General features: G+C 51.9%; 1 protein-coding gene across 1 annotated transcript in view; it reads right to left on the reverse strand.

Annotated features, from left to right (window-relative positions):
- Positions 1-394: 394 nt before the first annotated feature.
- Positions 395-22,761, reverse strand: part of LOC116968431 (gastrula zinc finger protein XlCGF7.1-like) — a 27,696-nt gene continuing 5,329 nt past the window's right edge. The window contains exons 2-4 of the mRNA XM_033015199.1: positions 19,321-19,437; positions 641-1,107; positions 395-550 (exon numbers count right to left, since the gene is read on the reverse strand). Of these exons, the coding sequence (XP_032871090.1) occupies positions 395-550; positions 641-1,107; position 19,321 (624 nt within the window). The 5' untranslated portion in view covers positions 19,322-19,437. The remainder of the gene's footprint in view (positions 551-640; positions 1,108-19,320; positions 19,438-22,761) is intronic.

Raw genomic sequence — 22,761 nt, forward strand, 5'->3', positions numbered from 1 at the left:
GGTGTGGGTGCGCTGGCGCACCAAGCAGACTGCTGGAGTGGTTTAAGCCCTCGCCGCACTGGGCCCAGGTGTTGGGGCGCTTGCCGGTGTGGGTGCACTGGATCTTCAGCAGGCCACTGGATTGGATGAAGCCCTTGCCACACTGGGCGCAGGTGTGGGGGCGCTCGCCGCTGTGGATACGCAGGTGCATTAGCAGGCTTTCGGAGCGGGTGAATCCTTTGCCTCACTGGGTACAGGTGTAGGGGCGCTCGCCGGTGTGTGTGCGCTGGTGCTCCAGCAACCTGGTGGAGCGGTTGAAGCCCTTGCCGCACTGGGTACAGGTGTAGGGGCGCACGTCAGAGTGCTCCAATATGCTGGTGAATCTGGTGAAACCCTTGCCGCACTGGGCGCAGGTCTAGGGGCGCTCACTGGTGTGGGTGTGCTGGTGCTTCAGCTGGCAGTCATATTGGGTGAAGCCCTTTCCGCACTGGACACAGGTGTAGGGGCCCTCGGCGGTGTGGGTGCACTGGTGCTTCAGCAGGTAGCCGTATTGGGTTAAGCCCTTGCCACACTGGGCACAAGTGTAGGTGCGCTCGCTGGTGTGGGTACGCTGGTGCTCCTGCAGGCGGCTGGAGTGGGTGAAGCCCATGCCGCATTGGGCACAGGTGTAGGGTCGGTCGCCGGTGTGGGTGCTCTGGTGCTGTAGCAGGCCGTTGGCCTGGGTGAAGTCCATGCCACAGTCGCTGCAGGTGTAGGGCCGCTCCCCAGTGTGCAGGCGCCTGTGCACCTTCAGGTTCGTGGACGACTTGAAGGTTTTGCTGCAGTCGGAGCAGGTGAAGGGCCGCTCACTTCTGTGCACCCGCCGGTGGTCCCGCAGCCCCGCCAACCTGATAAAGCTCTTGCCGCAGGCGTTGCAGCCATAGGGCTTCTCGCCCGTATGCACTTGCCGGTGGGCCTTCAGGTCACTCGCAGTCTTGAAATTATTTTCCCACTCCGTGCAGTCGACGGGGCGTTCTCCCGTGTGCATTCGCCGGTGGGACTCCATCTTGCTCGGGCACTGGCAGGCCTTGCTACACACGTCGCACTCATAACACTTCTGCTTGTTGTGCCTCGCCATGTGGTCCTCCACTGAAGCTCAGCCCCTCGAAGCTCAGCCCGCACACCAGGCAGATGGGGGGCTCACCGGCACCCTGGCCCTCCTCAATGGCCACTCACATCTCCGTCTCTCCGTCCACAGCAACGACTCCTAAACCATGCAGGAGGGGAACACAGAGGGTCAACAAGCTGGGAAACAGCACATTACTAACTCGTGAACATTACTCATGCTTGAAGAGGGGGGGGGGTGAATGGGGGATTGTGAGGTGAGCGGGGGGATGGGGGAGTGAGAGGGGTGATATGATGGGGGGAAGGAGGGGAGAGTTGGTGAGGAGCCAATGTGGGGGAATGGGGACGGGGATGAGGACGGTGGAATGAGGGGAGGGAGCGAAGGCACAGTGGGTTGTGAGGGGAGAGGGGGGGAATGTGAAGGGAGAGGAGTGGGTGAGGAGGCAAGTGGGGAAGGGGGGGCGCACTAACCTGTGGGGTGCTGAACATCCGGGCACTGAGTCAAACCAGGAGAGAAAGATATCAATCAATCAATCATTCAATCAAGTGTTCAAGAAGGAACTGCAGATGCTGGAAGATCAAAGGTACACAAAATGCTGGAGAAACTCAGCGAGTGCAGCAGCATCTATGGAGCGAAGGAAATGGGCGACGTTTCGGGCCGAACCCCTTCATTCAATCAACTTTTATTGTCATCTTGCAAAGCAACAGTTGTACAGTGCAAAATGAGAAGAAGTTTCCCAGGGAATTCCGGAGCATCGCACATGAAAATTAAAACATTTCACACATAATAACAATAAAAACAATCCAGTCCCTGATGAAACAGTATAAATAGTTAAAAGCAGGTAAAACAGCAACATTAAAATACAGTAAAAACAATCATTAAAATGTCCAGGGCAGCAGATTTGAGTGGCCAGTGCCAAAGTGATTAAAATGTCAGTGCAAAGCCGCAGAATCAGGTGACTTTGAGTACAGTTTAGCAGCCTCACAGCCTGTGGCAGGAAGCTGTTTAGCAGTCTTGAAGTCCGTGCTTTGATGCTACGGTATGTCTTGCCTGATGGCAGGAGATCCAGGTGTGTGTGGAGGGGGTGAAGTTTGTCCTTAGCTATCCTCAGAGCATTTTTCAGACAGCGGCTCTGGAACAGTTCTTGTACCGAGGGTAGGGAGACGCCAATGATCCTCTCTGCTTCCCTCACTACCCTCTTCAGAGCCTTCCTGTCTGAGTTGTTGCAGTTAGAGTACCAAGTGTTTATGCAGTGTGCGAGTACAGACTCCACCGTGCCCCTGTAAAAAGTCTTGAGGGTGTTGGTGGGGAGAGATGTCTGTGGGGTGAGATGATATAGAGAGATGTCTGTGTGTACATTGTCCCACAGTGGTTGACAGTAAAACTAGATTGACCAACCTCGCAGGTTGGAGATAGAGATATAGAGAGAGACAGAGAGAAACTGTGTCCCAACTCCCCGCTCCTCTCAGCCGCGACATTACTCCTCCACCACCCCGGCGCACGGCGCCCACCCATTAGCCCCACCACAGATTTATGGTAGTGTTGCGGCGGCGGCGTGGGGACTCGGCGCAGGCCCGACCTCAGGCCCAGCTCCGCGAGCGCGCCGCCAACTCCAGGCCCAGTCACTGTCTCCCGGGTGCGAGGCCGGAGGACTGGTCCCCCCCCCCCCCCCCCCCCCCCCCCGCAACAAATCCCCCAGACAGCGAGCCCGCCCTGATCCACCGGAGCCCCTCACCGCACCCGTCACGGCCCGGGTACTCACGGCTCATCCCGCCTGGCCGCTGCCCGTTGCCCCAGAGACAGAGAGACCGCGCAGGGTGGAGAGGCGGTCATCAGCCGGGAAATGACGTTGCTGAGAGAAGGGACATGGGGTTGTGAGGGGAGATGGGGGGTGGGGGGCAAAGAGTAGGAGTAAACGGGTCTTTTTCAGAATGGCAGGCAGTGACTAGTGGGGTACCGCAAGGCTCAGTGCTGGGATCCCAGCTATTTACAATATATATTAATGATTTGGACTAGGGAATTGAATGCAACATCTCCAAGTTTGCGGATGACACAAAGCTAGGGGGCAGTGAGGAGGATGTTAGAAGGCTGCAAGGTGACTTGGATAGGCTGCGTGAGTGGGAGAATGCATGGCAGATGCAGTATAATGTGGATAAATGTGAGGTTATCCACTTTAGTGGCAAAAACAGGAAAGTAGACCATTATCTGAATGGTGGCCGATTAGGAAAATGGGAGATGCAACGAGACATGGGTGTCATGGTACACCAGTCATTGAAAGTAGACATGCAGGTACACCAGGCAGTGAAGAAAGCGAAAGGTATGTTAGCATTCATTGAAAAAGAATTTGAGTATAGGAGCAGGAGGTTCTACTGCAGTTGTACAGGGTCTTGATGAGACCACACCTCGAGTATTGCGTACAGTTTTGGTCTCCTAATCTGACGAAAGACATTCTTACAGAGAAGGTTCTCCAGACTGATTCCTGGGGTGTCAGGACTTTCATATGAAGAAAGACTGGATAGACTCGATTTGCACTCGCTAGAATTTAGAAGATTGAGGGGGGATCTTATAGAAACTTACAAAATTCTTAAGGGGTTGGACAGGCTATATGCAGGAAGATTGTTCCCGATGTCGGGGAAGTCCAGAACAAGGGGTTTCAGTTTAAGGATAAGGGGGCAATCTTTTAGGACCGAGATGAGAAAAAAACATGTTTTACACAGAGAGTGGTGAATCTGTGGAATTATCTGCCAGAGGTAGTTGAGGCCAGTTTATTGGCTATATTTAACAGGGAGTTAGATGTGGGCCTTGTGGCTAAAGGTATCAGGGGGTATGGAGAGAAGGCAGGTACAGGATACGGAGTTGGATGATCAGCCATGATCATAATGAATCGCGGTGCAGGCTCGAAGTGCCGAATGGCCTACTCCTGCACCTATTTTCTATGAATGTGGGGGAAGAGGAGGGGGGAGAGGGCAAGAGGGAGAAGGGGGGGGGGGCGCACTGCCCTGGGGGGAGCCGAGCATCCAGGCACTGTCGAGACGAGAGAGAGAGAAAGACGAGAGAGAGAGAGAGAGATTGTGTGTTTGTTTGTTTGTTTCTCTGTCGTGTTGCGGCGGCGGCGGCGTGACCCGGCGCAGCCCGACCTCAGGCCCAGGCCCGACTCCCGGAGCGCTCCGCCAACCCCAGGCCCAGTCACTGTCAACCCCAGCCAGCGCGCCCGCCCTGATCTACCGGAGCCTCTCACCGCGCCCGGCCCGGCCCAGACCTGTCCGGTGGACAGAGAGAGAGACCGCACGGCGCAGGGGGAGAGGGGCATAAGCCCGGAAAAGACATCGCTGCCCCAACCGTTGCCACGCAGGCTGCGAGGCGGCCTCAGCCCGGAAATGACGTCGCTTCCCCTACCGTTGCCCCGCAGGCTGCGAGGTCGAGCTGCGGGGCGGCCTCAGCCCGGAAATGACGCCACGCACTGGACGGTAAGACCCGCACTGGACGGTAAGAGAGGAAAGGAGGGAGGGGGAGGGAAGAAAGAGATAGGGGGAGGGGAGAGGGTGGGGAGGGGTGAAGAGAGAAATAGAGGGGTGGAGGGAGAAGGGAAGGGGATTAGAGAGAGTTCGGAGGGGAGAGGGAGAGAGAGATACCTGAGCGGTGGGGGCTGAGGGGCAGGAATAAGGGGAGAGGTTCGGAGAGAGTGAGGAGACAGTCCGGAGGAGGGAGGGGGTGAGAGGCTGGGGGTTGGTAAAGGTGTGAAGTGAGTAGCCGAGGGGGGGGGGGGTTCAAGGGGGAGTTGTTTTGGTGCCGAGGGGGATGAATGGGGTGGTGGCAGGGAACTAGGGTGGGGGGGGAGAGGGGTCAAGTGAGTCAAGGAAGGGGTTAGGGAGCCTGGTGGGGGTTCACACTGTTTGGGGGTGGGCAGGAGGGGGGAGGGAGTAAGAATCAGGAGGCGGCAGGGATAAGGAGCAGGGAGCCACAGTGAGGAGGCCACGTTGTTTGGGGGTGGGGAGGCTGTTGAAGTTTAGGAAGTCAAACCAGCGCAGGATCTTCACTGTGAATGGCGGGGCGCTGGGGGAATGTGTGGTGCCCAGAGATCTAGGAGTGCGGGTACGAGTAGGGCTGAAGGGCCTCTTTCCAACATTGTATCACTCTATGAGTCTATGACAAAGTGCTGGAGTAACTCAGCGGGTCAGGCAGCATCTGTGGAAAAGTTAGACTCAATAAGTGCTGGAGTAACTCAGCAGGTCAGGCAGCATCTGTGGAAAAGATAGACATGAAAAGTGCTAGTGTAACTCAGCGTGTCAGGCAGCATCTGTGGAGAGAAGGAATGGGTAGTGTTTGAGGTCGACCCCGTTCTTTGGTTTAGTTTAGTTTAGAGATGCAGCGCGGAACAACAGGTCTTTCGACACATGGTTCGCGCCGACCAGTGATCACCCCGTTCACTAACACTATCCTTTACACATTGGGGACAATTTATCAATTTTGTGGTGGCCGATTAATCTCCAACCCTGAACGTCTTTGAAATGTTGGAGGAAACCAGAGCATAAGGAGTAAAAACCCACGCAGGTCAAAGGGAGAACGTACAAACTCCGCACAGACAGCACCAGTAGTCAGGATCGAGCCCGGGTCTCTGGCTGTGAGGCAGCAACTGTACCGCTGTACCGCTGCGCCAGTGTGCCGCGCAGAGGTATATCATGGTTTCCGCCGCCATAAATGCACCCAATATGTGTTAGTAACGTCCTGTTTGCCAGATTGTTGACCCCCTCTCCAGCAACCTGCTGAAGCACCAGCGCACCCACACCTATGAGCGTCCCCACACCTGCTCCCAATGCGGCAAGGGCTTCACCTATTCCCACCACCTGCTGGAGCACCAGCGCACACACACCGGCGAGCACCCCTACACCTGCGCCCAGCGCGGCAAGGGCTTTACCCACTCCAGCAACCTGCAGAGGCACCAGCGCACCCACACCGGCGAACGCCCCTACACCTGTGTCCAGTGCGGCAGGGGATTCACCCAGTCCAGCAGCCTGCTGAAGCACCAGCGCACCCACACCGACGAGCGTCCCTACACCTGCGCCCAGGGCGGCAAGGGCTTCACCCGCTACACCAGGCTGCTGTCCCACCAACGGGTGCACGCCGGCCACCATCACGTCCCCAGCCCGGTGCGTGGAGAGCCTGCTGCTCAGCCTGTTGGCACACCGCCACGTGGATAGGCGCTGTTTAGGTAAACACAAAATGCTGGAAGGAATGGGTAACATTTATGGTCGAGACCTTCCTCAGTTTTGATCCGAAATATCACCCATTCATTCTCTTGAGACATGCTGCCTGTCCCGCTTAGTTACTCCAGCATTTTATGTGCTTTTTTGGAAACCAGCATCTGCAGTTCCTTGTTTTTAAACCATTCTGGTTAACCATCTCTGCACCTTCCCCAAATCCTCCACATCAGTCCTGTAATGGAGTGACCAGAACTCTCTGCAATACTCCAAATGCGACCTGACCAATGTCCCTTAAAGCTGCACATATACATTCCTCTCTCCTTATCTCACACCTTTTATCTAATTTTCCCTCGCCACTGTCACATCACTCATCTGCCGATCACCCCCTCATCTGTTAACATAGTGTCTGTCTGAAGAAGGGTCCCTACCTTAAATGTCACCTATCCATATATTCCACAGATGCTACCTGACCCGCTGAGTTACTCCAGCACTCTGTGAAACGTCACCTATCCATGTTCTCCTCGTATGCTGTCTGACCCGCTGAGTTACTCCAGCACTCTGTGAAATGTCACCCATCCATGTTCTTCACAGATGCTGCCTGACCCGCCAAGTTACTGCAGCACTTTGTGTGAGAATCAGAGAGTGATACAGTTTGCAAACAGGACCTTGGGTCCAACTTTCCCACAGCAAACAACCTGTCCCGGCAACACTCGTCTCACCTGCCTGCATTTGGTCCATATCACTCCAAACGTCCTATCGATGTACATGCCTATAACTGTTTCTTAAAGATTGGGATAGTCCCAGCCTCAACTACCTCCTCTGGCAGCTTGTTCCATACACCTACCACCCTCTGTTGAAAAGTTACCCCTCGGATTCCTGTTAAATCTTTTCCCCTTCACCTTGAACCCATGTCCTCTGGTCTTCGATTCCCCCACTCTGGGTAAGACATTCTGTGCATCTAACCAAATTGTGCTCTATGAAAGATTCCAGCATCTGCAGTTTCTTGTGTCTCCCTCACCTATATACACCTATCAATTCTGAAGAAGGGTTTCAACCTGAAACATCACCCATTCCTTCTCTCTGGAGATGCTGCCTGTCCCGCTGAGATACTCCAGCATGTTGTATCCACCTTTCACTTGCCAGGATTATTCAGCCCCCATCTCTCTAATCCAGCTTCCGCACCCACCCTCTCCACTCAGTCTCAAGAAGGGTCCTGACTCGAAACATCGTCTGTCCATTCCCTCTAAAGCGCCGGAGGAACTCAGTGGGTCAGGCCGCATCTGTAGAGGGAAGTGAATCTAAGGCGACCACTCCCACCTGTCCTTTACAACCCCCCCCCCCCCACACACACACACACACCAAGCAGTCTGAAGAAGGGTCCTGACCTAGAATGTTGCCTGTCCATGCACTCCAGAGGTGCAAGTTACTCCAGGATATGGTGTCTCTTTTTGTAAACCAGCATCTGCTGTTCATTGTATCTAGACTAGGCGTGCATTTCACCCTACACTTGCGCTCGGTTCGCCAAGGCCTGCTGGATCTCCGGGTTGCCAACCTTTTTAATTCCCCTCCCCATTCCCACACTGGTCTTTCTGTCCTGGGCCTCCTCCATTGTCAGGGTGAAGTGACACTCAAACTGGAGGAACAGCACCTCATAGCTTACAGCCCAATGATATTAACATTGAATTCTCCAAATTAAGGAGGCATCCCCCATCGTGGACCATCTCTTTGTCATTCCTCTGTCTTCCTCTCGCTCGCGAATGGCGTCAGGATTAATCCAGTCACCGCTTCCCGTTTCCCGGCCGTTCCCCCCTCAACTCCAAAGGTTGGGATCTCGCTCTCTGCCCTTGGATGTCCGCAAGAATTTTTCTCGTCAACCCGCTGGAGCCAAGTCGTATTTTTTTGTGGAAGAAATTAACTTAGAGGGAAATTAAATGAAAATGAAAAGCGGAGACTTTGCAGCTTTGATTTGAGATTTTATTGCATGACTAGACTAAGTGGGACCCATTGGGTCCCAGTCACACGGGAAGCCTGGTCCCCCCAACGCAACTCATTCCCTAACACAATATTCCACCACTCACCTGTTCCCCCAAGCAACCCGTTCCCCCAAAGCAATATTCCACCACACAGGGGAGGGGTGTGTGTTGGGGGTGTGGGGGGGGGGGGGTGGGGGTATGATTAATACAAGTCAAACAGATGGTTAGTACACGTCAAACACAATAGAAGGGAATATTGGCATTATTCTATCTCATCGTTCAAGTGGCCCACATCACCATCCCCATTCCAAGCCAATCATATGCCTACCATTTACTGCAACATATCTACGCTACTAGCGGTAGGGGGCTCGGGAGATCATCTGTAACTCCTCACAGAAAAGAAAACAAGCTTTGTTATCTGCTCTGCTATTGCATGTTTACATTTACCATCCACCATTCACACATTCCCAGACAAGAGATCATATGTCTAATCTTATACTTTCCCAATTCCCACAACCTCTTCCGCCCCTGCTCAAGCGAGAGCTGCCAATTGTCGCATCCAATACATCCTTCCGTTACCTTGTTCAATTCCAATCAAAATTAAATAAGGAAGGATATTAATTTTTATTCCACAGTTCCCTCCTTGTTGATCAACACTGAGAGTAAGAAAATATATTAATATTTTGTCTCATTAATCAGTTGCAAAAATGGAGATATACAGGTCGGATTATAATTTTGGTTGGAGCAAGCAAAGAGATACCTCCTTGTGCATGCGACGGAATATGGGCACACACCCAACATTCTAATCTGATAAGAAAGCTATCAGCAGCGAGTTCACTTTGTTCTGTGAGGAAGTTGTTTGTTGGATATCAAACTTCTACCTTCCTCCTGTTTAGATGCCCATCTAGATGACGCACTTCACCCTCGTATTCTCTTTCATCCCACACAATGTTAGTACAGTATTTTCATATATTTCATAATACAAAGATAGTTAATAAGGAATATGTCTACATTTTAGGATCTTAATAAATTTAAGATCAATTTATCACGCTTAATAGCCTTTCCTGTTGATGCGATGAATCCACTATTTTTTTCATAACTATCCAAAATCATGTGCAACCCCAAACGTATAGCAAGAATCAGTGTAGATATTAGCACTTGTATCTTTTGCCAATATGCAGGCACGAGTCAGCTGCTTGAGCGGACGTTCTGGATAGTAAAGCGTACACTTGCAGCACTTGGTGTGGTGCGACCACTGCATATCCTGCCAATAACCTGTCACCACTAGGTCGGTGTGAAGAGCCATCGATAAATAGGACCAGATCAGGATTATCAATCAGTTGACTGTAACTCCAGCCGGGGATTGGCAGTGGATTCTACAAGCAACAGACAATCATGGTCGCATTCTTCTTCAGGCAGTGGAACAAAGGTAGCTGGGTTTATAGCAGGTGATGGCTGATATGTACAGTTGGGATTTGATAGGCATGAAATTTCTCTATGGATTTTGAAATTCAGATGTACGGATGCCAGCACAGCCTTGAGCTGGTTGGGGATGGTGGAGGAGATAGTGGCGAGGAGATCGGCCAGTCTGCTGCCGACCTTGCCGAGCGGCTGCGGTGTTGCCAGGGACTGCAGCCTCCGCTCACACCTTCACCAGAAAGTAGTACCGGCCCATCACCTCCCACACAAAGTCTCCCGCTCCACCAGGCTGCTGTCGCACCAACGGATGCACGCCGGCTACCATCACGTACCCAGCCCGGTGCGTGGAGAGCCTGATCCACAGCCTGCTGGCACACCGCCACGTGGATAGGCGCTGCTTAGGTAAACACAAAATGCAGGAAGGATTGGGTAACGTTTCTGGTCGAGACCCTCCTCAGTCTTGATCCGAATGTCACCCATTCCTTCTCTTGAGAACTGCTGCCTGTCCCGCTGAGTTACTCCAGCATTTTGTGTCATTTTTTGGAAACCAACATCTTCAGTTCGTTGTTTTTAAACCGTTCTGGTTAACCATGTCTGCACCTTCCCCAAATCCTCCACATCAATCCTGTAATGGAATGACCAGAACTCTCTGCAATACTCCAAATGCGACCTGACCAATGTCCCTTAAAGCTGCACGCATACATTCCTCTCTCCTTAACTCACACCCTTTTATCTAATTTTCCCTCGCTACTGTCACTTCACTCATCTGCCGATCACCCCCTCATCTGTTAACATAGTGTCATTCTGAAGAAGGGTCCCGACCTTAAATGTCCCCTATACATATTCTCGACAGATGCTACCATACCCGCTGAGCTACTCCAGCACTCTGTGAAACGTCACCTACCCATGTTTTCCTCATATGGTGTTGCCAGGGTTGCCTTCAGTCTGAAGAAGGGTTTCGGCCCGAAACGTCGCCTATTTCCTTCGCTCATTAGATACTGCTGCACCCGCTGAGTTTCTCCAGCATTTTTGTGTACCTTTCTCCTCATATGCTGTCTGACCCGCTGAGTTACTCCAGCACTCTGTGAAATGTCACCCATCCATGTTCTCCACATATACCGTCTGACCCGCTGAGTTACTTGAGCACTCTGTGAAATGTCACCCATCCATGTTCTCCACAGATGCTGCCTGACCCGCCAAGTTACTGCAGCACGTTGTGTGAGAATCAGTGAGTGATACAGTTTGCAAACAGGACCTTGGGTCCAACTTTCCCACAGCAAACAACCTGACCCGGCAACACTCGTCGCACCTGCCTGCATTTGGTCCATATCCCTCCAAACGTCCTATCGATGTACCTGTCTATAACTGTTTCTTAAAGATTGGGATAGTCCCAGCCTCAACTACCTCCTCTGGCAGCTTGTTTCATACACCTACCACCCTCTGTTGAAAAGGTACCCCTCGGATTCCTGTTAAATCTTTTCCCCTTCAACTTGAACCCATGTCCTCTGGTCTTCGATTCCCCCACTCAGGGTAAGAGATTCTGTGCATCTAACTAAATTGTGCTCTATGCAAGATTTCAGCATCTGCAGTTTCTTGTGTCTCCCTCACCTATATCCACCTATCACTTCTGAAGAAGGGTCTCAACCTGAAACATCACCCATTCCTTCTCTCTGGAGATGCTGCCTGTCCCGCTGAGTTGCTCCAGCATTTTGTATCCACCTTTCACTTGCCAGGCTTTTTTCATCCCCCATCTCTCTTATCCAGCTTCCACACCCACCCTCTCCACTCAGTCTCAAGAAGGGTCCTGACTAGAAACATCGTCTGTCCATTCCCTCTAAAGCGGTGGAGGAACTCAGTGGGTCAGGCCGCATCTGTAGAGGGAAGAGAATCGAAGGCGACTACTCCCACCTGTCCTTTCCAACTTTCTCCACCCCCCCCCCCCCCCACACCAAGCAGTCTGAAGAAGGGTCCTGACCTAGAATGGTGCCTGTCCATGCTCTCCAGAGGTGCAAGTTACTCCAGGATATGGTGTCTCTTTTTGTAAACCAGCATCTGCTGTTCCTTGTATCTAGACTAGGCGTGCATTTCACCCTACACTTGCGCTCGGTCCGCCAAGGCCTGCTGGATCACCCGGTTGCCAACCATTTTAATTCTCCTCCCCTTTCCCACACTGGTCTTTCTGTCCTGGGCCTCCTCCGTTCCCAGGGTGAAGTGACACGCAAACTAGAGGAACAGCACCTCATAGCTTACAGCCCAATGATATGAACATTGAATTCTCCAAATTAAGGAAGCATCCCCCATCGTGGACCATCTCTTTGTCATTCCTCTGTCTTCCTCTCGCTGGCGAATGGCGTCAGGGTTAATCCGGAGTCACCGCTTCCCGTTTCCCGGCCGTTCCCCCTCAACTCCAAAGATTGGGATCTCGCTCTCTGAGGTTGGATGTCCGCAAGACCCAAGCTGCCGTAAACAAGGACTTTTTCTCGTCAACCCGCTGGAGCCGTCGTATTTTTTTGTGGAAGAAATTAACTTAGAGGGAAATTAAATGAAAATGAAAAGCGGTGACTTTGAAGCTATGCTTTGAGATTTTATTGCAGGACTAGAATAAGTGGGACTCGTTGGCTCCAAGTCACACGGGAGGCCTGGTCCCCCCAACGGAACCCATTCCCTAACACAATATTCCACCACTCACCAGTACCCCCAATATTCCACCACTCACCGTTCCGCCTAACCAATATTCCACCACACAGGGGAGGGGTGTGTGTTGGGGGTGGGGGGGGGAGGGGGGCGCGGGGGAATGATTAATACAAGTCAAACAGATGGTTAGTACAAGTTAAAGACAATAGAAGGGAATATTGACATTATTCTATCTCATCTTTCAAGTGGCCCACACCACCATCCCCATTACAAGCCAATCATAAGCCTCCCATTTACTGCAACATATCTACGCTACTAGCGGTAGGGGGCTCGGGAGATCATCTGTAACTCCTCATAGAAAAGTAAACAAGCTTTGTTATCTGCTCTGCTATTGCATGTTTACATTTACCATCCACCCTTCACACATTCCCAGACAAGAGGTAATATGTCTAATCTTATACTTTCCCAATTCCCACAACCTCTTCTGCGCCTGGTCAAGCGAGAGCTGCCAATTGTCGCATCCAATACATCCTTCCGTTACCTTGCTCAATTCCAATCAAAATTAAATATGGAAGGATATACATTTTTAATCCACAGTTCCCTCCTTGTTGATCAACACTGAGAGTAAGAAAATATATTAATATTTTGTCTCATTAATCAGTTGCAAAAATGGAGCTATACAGGTCCGATTATAATTTTGGTTGAAGCAAGTAAAAAGAGATACCTCCTTGTGCATGCGACGGAATATGGGCACAAACCCAACATTCTAATCTGATAAGGGAGTTACCAGCAGCGAGTTCACTGTGTTCTGTGAGTAAGTTGTTTGTTGGATATCAAACTTCTACCTTCCTCCTGTTTAGATGCCTATCTAGATAACGCACTTCACCCTCGGATTCTCTTTCATCCCACACAATGTTAGTATATTCACGTATTTCCTAACACAAAGATAGTTAATAAGGAATATGTCTACATTTTAGGATCTTAATAAATTTATGATCAATTTATCACGGATAATAGCCTTTCCTGTTGATGCGATGAATCCACAATGTTTTCATAACTGTCCAAAGTCATGTGCAACCCCAAACGCATAGCAAGGATCAGTGCAGATATTAGCACTTGTATCTTTTGCCAAAATGCAGGCAAGAGTCAGCTGCTTGAACGGACATTCTGGATAGTAATGCGTACACCTACAGCACTTGGTGTGGTGTGACCACTGCATATCCTGCCAATAACCTGTCACCACTAGGTCGGTGTGAAGAGCCATCGGTAAATAGGACCAGATCAGGATTATCAATCAGTTGACTGCAACTCCAGCCGGGGAGTGGCAGTGGATTCTACAAGCAACAGACAATCATGGTCGCATTCTTCTTCAGGCAGTGGAACAAAGGTAGCTGGGCTTATAGTAGGTGATGGCTGATAAGTACAGTTGGGGTGTGATAGGCATGAAATTTCTCTATGGATTTTGAAATTCAGATGTACGGATGCCAGCACAGCCTTGAGCTGGTTGAGGATGGTGGAGGAGAGAGTGGCGAGGAGATCGGCCAGTCTGCTGCCGACCTTGCCGAGCGGCTGCGGTGTTGCCAGGGACTGCCGCCTCCACTCACACCTTCACCAGAAAGAAGTACCGGCCCATCACCTCCCACACAAAGTCTCCCGCTCCACCAGGCTGCTGTCGCACGCCGGCCACCATCACGTCCCCAGCCCGGTGCGTGGAGAGCCTGATCCACAGCCTGCTGGCACACCGCCACGTGGATAGGCGCTGCTTAGGTAAACATAAAATGCTGGAAGGATTGGGTAACGTTTCTGGTCGAGACCCTCCTCAGTCTTGATCCGAATGTCACCCATTCCTTCTCTTGAGAACTGCTGCCTGTCCCGCTGAGTTACTCCAGCATTTTGTGTCATTTTTTGGAAACCAACATCTGCAGTTCGTTGTTTTTAAACCGTTCTGGTTAACCATGTCTGCACCTTCCCCAAATCCTCCACATCAGTCCTGTAATGGAATGACCAGAACTCTCTGCAATACTCCAAATGCGACCTGACCAATGTCCCTTAAAGCTGCACACATACATTCCTCTCTCCTTATCTCACACCCTTTTATCTAATTTTCCCTCGCTACTGTCACTTCACTCATCTGCCGATCACCCCCTCATCTGTTAACATAGTGTCATTCTGAAGAAGGGTCCCGACCTTAAATGTCACCTATACATATTCTCGACAGATGCTACCATACCCGCTGAGCTACTCCAGCACTCTGTGAAACGTCACCTACCCATGTTTTCCTCATATGGTGTTGCCAGTGTTGCCTTCAGTCTGAAGAAGGGTTTCGGCCCGAAACGTCGCCTATTTCCTTCGCTCATTAGATACTGCTGCACCCGCTGAGTTTCTCCAGCATTTTTGTGTACCTTTCTCCTCATATGCTGTCTGACCCGCTGAGTTACTCCAGCACTCTGTGAAATGTCACCCATCCATGTTCTCCACATATACCGTCTGACCCGCTGAGTTACTTGAGCACTCTGTGAAATGTCACCCATCCATGTTCTCCACAGATGCTGCCTGACCCGCCAAGTTACTGCAGCACGTTGTGTGAGAATCAGAGAGTGATACAGTTTGCAAACAGGACCTTGGGTCCAACTTTCCCACAGCAAACAACCTGACCCGGCAACACTCGTCGCACCTGCCTGCATTTGGTCCATATCCCTCCAAACGTCCTATCGATGTACCTGTCTATAACTGTTTCTTAAAGATTGGGATAGTCCCAGCCTCAACTACCTCCTCTGGCAGCTTGTTTCATACACCTACCACCCTCTGTTGAAAAGGTACCCCTCGGATTCCTGTTAAATCTTTTCCCCTTCAACTTGAACCCATGTCCTCTGGTCTTCGATTCCCCCACTCAGGGTAAGAGATTCTGTGCATCTAACTAAATTGTGCTCTATGCAAGATTTCAGCATCTGCAGTTTCTTGTGTCTCCCTCACCTATATCCACCTATCACTTCTGAAGAAGGGTCTCAACCTGAAACATCACCCATTCCTTCTCTCTGGAGATGCTGCCTGTCCCGCTGAGTTGCTCCAGCATTTTGTATCCACCTTTCACTTGCCAGGCTTTTTTTCATCCCCCATCTCTCTTATCCAGCTTCCACACCCACCCTCTCCACTCAGTCTCAAGAAGGGTCCTGACTAGAAACATCGTCTGTCCATTCCCTCTAAAGCGGTGGAGGAACTCAGTGGGTCAGGCCGCATCTGTAGAGGGAAGCGAATCTAAGGCGACCACTCCCACCTGTCCTTTCCAACTTTCCCCCCCCCCCCCCCCCCCCCCACACCAAGCAGTCTGAAGAAGGGTCCTGACCTAGAATGGTGCCTGTCCATGCTCTCCAGAGGTGCAAGTTACTCCAGGATATGGTGTCTCTTTTTGTAAACCAGCATCTGCTGTTCCTTGTATCTAGACTAGGCGTGCATTTCACCCTACACTTGCGCTCGGTCCGCCAAGGCCTGCTGGATCACCCGGTTGCCAACCATTTTAATTCTCCTCCCCTTTCCCACACTGGTCTTTCTGTCCTGGGCCTCCTCCGTTCCCAGGGTGAAGTGACACGCAAACTAGAGGAACAGCACCTCATAGCTTACAGCCCAATGATATGAACATTGAATTCTCCAAATTAAGGAAGCATCCCCCATCGTGGACCATCTCTTTGTCATTCCTCTGTCTTCCTCTCGCTGGCGAATGGCGTCAGGATTAATCCGGAGTCACCGCTTCCCGTTTCCCGGCCGTTCCCCCTCAACTCCAAAGATTGGGATCTTGCTCTCTGAGGTTGGATGTCCGCAAGACCCAAGCTGCCGTAAACAAGGACTTTTTCTCGTCAACCCGCTGGAGCCGTCGTATTTTTTTGTGGAAGAAATTAATTTAGAGGGAAATTAAATGAAAATGAAAAGCGGTGACTTTGAAGCTATGCTTTGAGATTTTATTGCAGGACTAGAATAAGTGGGACTCGTTGGGTCCCAGTCACACGGGAGGCCTGGTCCCCCCAACGGAACCCATTCCCTAACACACATATTCCACCACTCACCAGTTTCCCCAATATTCCACCACTCACCGTTCCGCCTAACCAATATTCCACCACACAGGGGAGGGGTGTGTGTTGGGGGTGGGGGGGGGGGGGGGGGGGGGGGGCGCGGGGGAATGATTAATACAAGTCAAACAGATGGTTAGTACAAGTTAAAGACAATAGAAGGGAATATTGACATTATTCTATCTCATCTTTCAAGTGGCCCACATCACCATCCCCGTTCCAAGCCAATCATAAGCCTACCATTTACTGCAACATATCTACGCTACTAGCGGTAGGGGGCTCGGGAGATCATCTGTAACTCCTCATAGAAAAGTAAACAAGCTTTGTTATCTGCTCTGCTATTGCATGTTTACATTTACCATCCACCCTTCACACATTCCCAGACAAGAGGTAATATGTCTAATCTTATACTTTCCCAATTCCCACAACCTCTTCTGCGCCTGGTCAAGCGAGAGCTGCCAATTGTCGCATCCAATACATCCTTCCGTTACCTTGCTCAATTCCAATCAAAATTAAATAAGGAAGGATATTAATTTTTATTCCACAGTTCCCTCCTTGTTGATCAACACTGAGAGTAAGAAAATATATTAATATTTTGTCTCATTAATCAGTTGCAAAAATGGAGCTATACAGGTCCGATTATAATTTTGGTTGGAGCAAGTAAAAAGAGATACCTCCTCGTGCATGCGACGGAATATGGGCACAAACCCAACATTCTAATCTGATAAGGGAGCTACCAGCAGCGAGTTCACTGTGTTCTGTGAGGAAGTTGTTTGTTGGATATCAAACTTCTACCTTCCTCCTGTTTAGATGCCCATCTAGATGACGCACTTCACCCTCGGATTCTCTTTCATCCCACACAATGTTAGTATATTCATGTATTTCCTAATACAAAGATAGTTAATAAGGAATATGTCTACATTTTAGGATCTTAATAAATTTATGATCAATTTATCACGCATAATAGCCTTTCCTGTTGATGCGATGAATCCACAATGTTTTCATAACTGTCCAAAGTCATGTGCAACCCCAAACGCATAGCAAGGATCAGTGCAGATATTAGCACTTGTATCTTTTGCTAAAATGCAGGCAAGAGTCAGCTGCTTGAACGGACGTTCTGGATAGTAATGCGTACACCTACAGCACTTGGTGTGGTGTGACCACTGCATATCCTGCCAATAATCTGTCATCACTAGGTCAGTGTGAAGAGCCATCGGTAAATAGGACCAGATCAGGATCATCAATCAGTTGACTTTCACTCCAGCCGGGGAGTGGCAGCGGCTTCTACAAGCAACAGACACTCATGGTCGCATTCTTCTTCTGGCAGTGGAACAAAGGTAGCTGGGTTTTTAGCAGGTGATGGCTGATAAGTACAGTTCGGATGTGATAGGCATGACATTTCTCCATGGATTTTGAAATTCAGATGTACGGATGCCAGCACAGCCTTGAGCTGGTTGAGGATGGTGGAGGAGAGAGTGGCGAGGAGATCGGCCAGTCTGCTGCCGTCATTGACGAGCGGCTGCGGTGTTGCCAGAGACTGCCGCCTCCACTCACACCTTCACCAGAGAGAAGGACCGGCCCATCACCTCCCACACAAAGGCTGCCGTCCATCAGGCTGGATTTGGGTGCCATGGCCAGTGCCACGCTGGAGGCCTTTGCCAGGAGGTGATGGACCCGTACCCTTGACGATGGGCATCTTGGTTGTTGCAGCCACAGACCAGCTGCACTGTGACCTGCCTGTGCATCAACAGATCCGGCGACTCCTTGAAGCCTTTACCGCAGTTGAAGCAGGTGAAGGGCCGCTCACTGCTATGCTGCCGCAGCCCCGACAACCGGGCAAATCTCTTGCCACAGGTGGAGCAGCGGAAGAGCTTCTCACCCGTGTGCACTCGCCGCTGTATCTTCAGTTCATGCGTCGTCTTGAAGATTTTGCCGCAGTCGGAGCAGCCGAATGGCCTCTCGCCGGAGTGCTCGCGGTTTTGCCGCAGCAGTCTGTCGTAGCGGGTAAAGCTCTTGCCACACTCCAAGCAGTCAAAGGGGCGTTCTCCCGTGTGCACCCGCCAGTGGGTTTCCAACTGGATCGGGCTCTGGCTGGCCTTGTCACACACGTCACACTCATAACGCTTCTCCTTTTGGGGGAAACATATACTTTTCTATGTGGGGAAGGAGGGCAGGGTAAGGGAGAAACCGTCTCCCAGTCTCTTCCTGGCGGAGACGCGACTATTTCTCCGAGTCGCGTCCTCGCCCCCCACTTCGCGGCCTACCAGCTGGATCGGAGCGGCCTTTCCTGCCGGGGACCGGGAACCGGACCAGGGCTGCTACAGCGGCGGTGCAGCGCTGGAGTCACCGCGGAGCGGGCGATGCCTACCTGGGTCGCCGTTTCGAGCTCCGGAGCGTTGGGCCGTTGCTCCAACATCGTGGAGCTCTTGTGCGGAGAGCTTCCAACGCGGGCGGCGCTGACCGCCATCGCGGAGTCCTGGGGCGCCTTGCAGAGGGCCTACAGCTGCAATCTCCACCCGGTGCGGCCTTCGGACATTGGAAGCCGCCGACTCCGGTAGGAGGGGGCCGACTCTGGTGTCCACGCCGCTGAGGACGTCCCGCAGCCCCGACGTCGGACTTGTATCACCCCGGCGAGCGGTCCTGGACATCGGGCCGCCCGTAGCTTCAACTGCGGAGGGCTTGGGGAGGCCCTGACCACGGGGAACAGTGGAGGAAGAAGACTGACTTTGGTGCCTTCCCACACAGTGGGAAACTTTGATTCTGCTGTGTGGGGATGTTTTGTGTTAAATTCTATAGTGTGTTGAGTCCTGTTATTTTTATTGTATGGCTGTATGGGAATTCATTTCACTGTGCCATCTGGCACATGTGACAATTAAATCTATCTTGAATCTTGAATCTTGAATCCTTGTTGTGCCCCGTGATGTGGTCCACGATCGAAGCTCAGCCCCTCAAAGCTCAGCCCGCACACCGAGCAGATGGGGGGGGGGGGGGACACCGGCACCCTGGCCGCACTCAATGGCCGGTCACGTCCCCATCTCTCCGTCCACATGAACGGATCCTAAACCCTGCAGGAGGGGAACACAGTGGGACAGCAAACTGGTAAACAGGACATTACTAACGCGTGAACATTACTAGTGCTCGAAGGTGGGTGGGGGACAGGGCAGGGGAGTGAGGGAGGAGATTAAGGTGGTGAGAGATTGTGAGGAAGCAAGTGGGGAAGGGGGATGAGGACGTTGGAAGTGAGGGGAGGGGGAGAAGGAAGGTGGAGGGGAGGAGGGAAGGGGAGAAGTGGGGGCTCCGCACAGACCTGGGGGACGAGCCGCCCGTCGACCAGCCAGCATGACCAGCGCCCTGACGTCACCCCCAATCCAAGGGGGACGGCCAGTGATTGGCGCTGAGTCACTTGTGGGGGCGACGACATGCATCATGGGAAGAAGGTCACAGAGGGCTGCAGTAAATCAGCAGGTCGGGCAGCATCTGTGGGGAACGTGGACAGGTGCTTCGTGACCTCCCGCCACCACAGAGGCGCTGCAGTCGGAGGACCAGAGGGCGCCCAGACCTCCTTCCTTTCCTCACTCACTGACATCCACGAGAGAGAGGGGGGGGGGAGAGGGGGGGAATTATGCTTTATTTTCCTTTTATTTCGTCTTCTAATTGCTGATTTTTGGCCTTAAAAACTACATTAAAACATTTAGATCCAAGCATAAATACACAAATATATCTGTCGCTGAGCACCCACAAAAATATCTCTCAATAATGCTCTTTGGTTCAGAGGATTTGTACGTTGGTGTCGGGCCTATGTTTTAGGCCCCAGGCCTGTGTTCCGGACTTTGCCTGAAGTTCTGGGATCCTGGGCCTGTTTCGTAGGCCTGTGTTGTAGGTCCCAGGCCTGTGTTCCGGGCTTTGCCTGAAGTTCTGGGATTATGAGCCTGTTTCGTAGGCCTGTGTTGTAGGCTCCGGGCCTGTGTTATAGGCTTTCGGCATGTGTCATAGGCTCCGGGCCTGCGTCATAGGCTCCAGGCCTGTTATATGCTCTGGTGCTGTGTTATAGGCTCTTGGCGTGTGCTGTAGGCTCCGGGCCTATATTCTGGACTTTGGCCGAAATTCTGGGCCACAGGACTGTATTATAGGCTCTGAAGGCTGTCAGATCACCTTCATGCTATCAGCAGGGAGCAGAGGCCACGCCGACTGAAGTCCCGTCACCCCTTTGCTCCACATGGAAAACAACTCCTAGCATCCATCCAGCCAATTGAGACAAAAGCACACTGGATAGCCACAATGTGGTCACTGGAGTGAAAGGCAACCTCATCCCCATTACACAGCTACACCTCTTCACCAGATAAAACTGTCCAGGGTCTAACCTCCCCAGAGTAGCATGGGTGAAGTTCAACAGCCTTGATACTGGAGTTGGACGTTCCAATGCCAGCATGTGGAGATGGGGGCTCCGCCAGAGCCCAGCCTGTGGATGCGGAGCAGAACAATAGACAGCCAACCATGTCATCTCTGGGTGCCCGCTCTTCCACCCACCAAATGGAGCTCAGGGCCTGACAGACACTGCCGCAGAGACAACAACCTGGCTGCTCAACACCCAGCTTGTGATCTAACTATTCCTTTGGTTTATTTATGTTTCATTCGCAAGAAGAAGGGGTTTATTATAGGCGCTGGGCCTGTGCTGCAGTTATAATCTCCGGGTCTAAGTTCTGGGCTTTGGCCGATGTTCTGGTGCCACGAGCCTGTGTTTTGTAGGCCACGGGGCTGTATTATAGGCTTCAGGACTGTGTTTTATGCTTTTGGACCACCAGGGGCGCCGGCGAGACAGCCGGCAGTCTGTTCGTTTTTTCACCATTTTGTTATTTTTAGCGTCTGTTTAAAGTTTGTTTTTATGTTCTTCGGTTTGTATTTATGTGGGGGAGCGGGGGTGGGGTGTTGGGGGGGGGGGTCGAGTTATTTTTCAAGTTCTTACCTTCCTGGAGATGTGGTCAATATTTGGATCACATTGTCCGTGCTCAGCGGCCTACCATCGCTGGAGCTGGAGGCCTCATCGGACTGTTGTGAGCCCAACCGCGGGGCGCGGACATAACATCCGAGCAGATCCCTTGCCTGGGATCGCACCCACCGCGGCCTGCGGACTTACTATCAAGGGCACGCAGTCTCGGGAGAGGCTGAGTCGGGAGCTACAAAGCCGTAGAAGGTTCGTCCAGCCCCGACCCGAGGTTCGATCGCCCGGCGCAGGGGAGCTGACATTCCCTCGATGCAGGAGCTGAACGCGTCGACGCAGAGGGCCCAAACACCGCCGGCTACGGGAGTCAAGACCGTCCCGTCAACGGCGGATCGAGGCCCCCGACCGAGGAAAAACAAAAGGAAGATCTTGAACTTTATTTCGCCTACCAGCACAGAGAGGAATGTGTAGGAGTCACTGTGGTGGATGTTCATGTTAAAATGTGTTTTTGCGTGTGTTGCTTTTAATTGTATGACTGACCTGGCCAATGAAATTCCTCGTATGTTGCAAAACCTACTTGGCAAATAAAATCTGATTCTGATTCTGATTTGGCCCAAGTTCTGGGCCTCAGAGCCTGTGTTGCAGGCCTCAGGGCTGTGTTGCAGGCCTCGGGCATGTGTTGAAGGCTCCGAGCCAGGTTGTGGGCTTTGGTCTCCACATTGTTTTCAAGGGACTGTACATTAGCCAGTAGGATGGTAGGGAGAGGGGGTCGACGTCCCCTGCGCTTCAGTCTGACCTGAAGTCCAGCCACGTTTCCGGACACAATGGAGGCCTCTCCGATGTTTCCAGGTACTATGTTTACTGTACCTGCTGTTTCTGCGAAACTGCGCTGGAACGGGGATTCCCTTGCAGACGCCACCTCCAGCTCCGTTGCTCCTGGAATATCCTGCCCGTCGGCTCCAGAGATCTTCCCGGTGTTTCTCGGTACAGTACCCGTGATCCTCAATCGGGTTGGGAGGTCCAGCGATCGAGGGTCGTTTACAGTAGCTGCGGGAGATCGCGATATCGCGAGTGCATTCAAGTGAGAGAGAGGGGGAGAGAGAGGGGGAGGAGGGGGAGGGGGAGAAAGGGGAGGGGGGGAGGAGGTGAGGAAGGGAGCACACGGTTTAATTTGAGAGTTTTAGTAATATACCAGAGTAAGTGGGACCCGTTGGGTCCCATCCCCCAACATGGGGGTGGAGGGTAGAGCGCGCCGTTTAACACTTGAGGGCTGGTCCCAGAACACAATATTCCACCACTCACCCATTACCCCCAACTCAGCGGGCGTGGCTGAAGTGTTCCTGTTGTGACATAACCCCACACCCCTACACACACTAACCCAACCACAAACTCTAACCCCACCAAACACACTTACCCCACCACACACACACTAACCTCTCCCCACACCACC

This window comes from Amblyraja radiata, chromosome 45 (genome assembly GCF_010909765.2).
Source record: "Amblyraja radiata isolate CabotCenter1 chromosome 45, sAmbRad1.1.pri, whole genome shotgun sequence".
Classification (NCBI taxonomy): Eukaryota; Metazoa; Chordata; class Chondrichthyes; order Rajiformes; family Rajidae; genus Amblyraja; species Amblyraja radiata.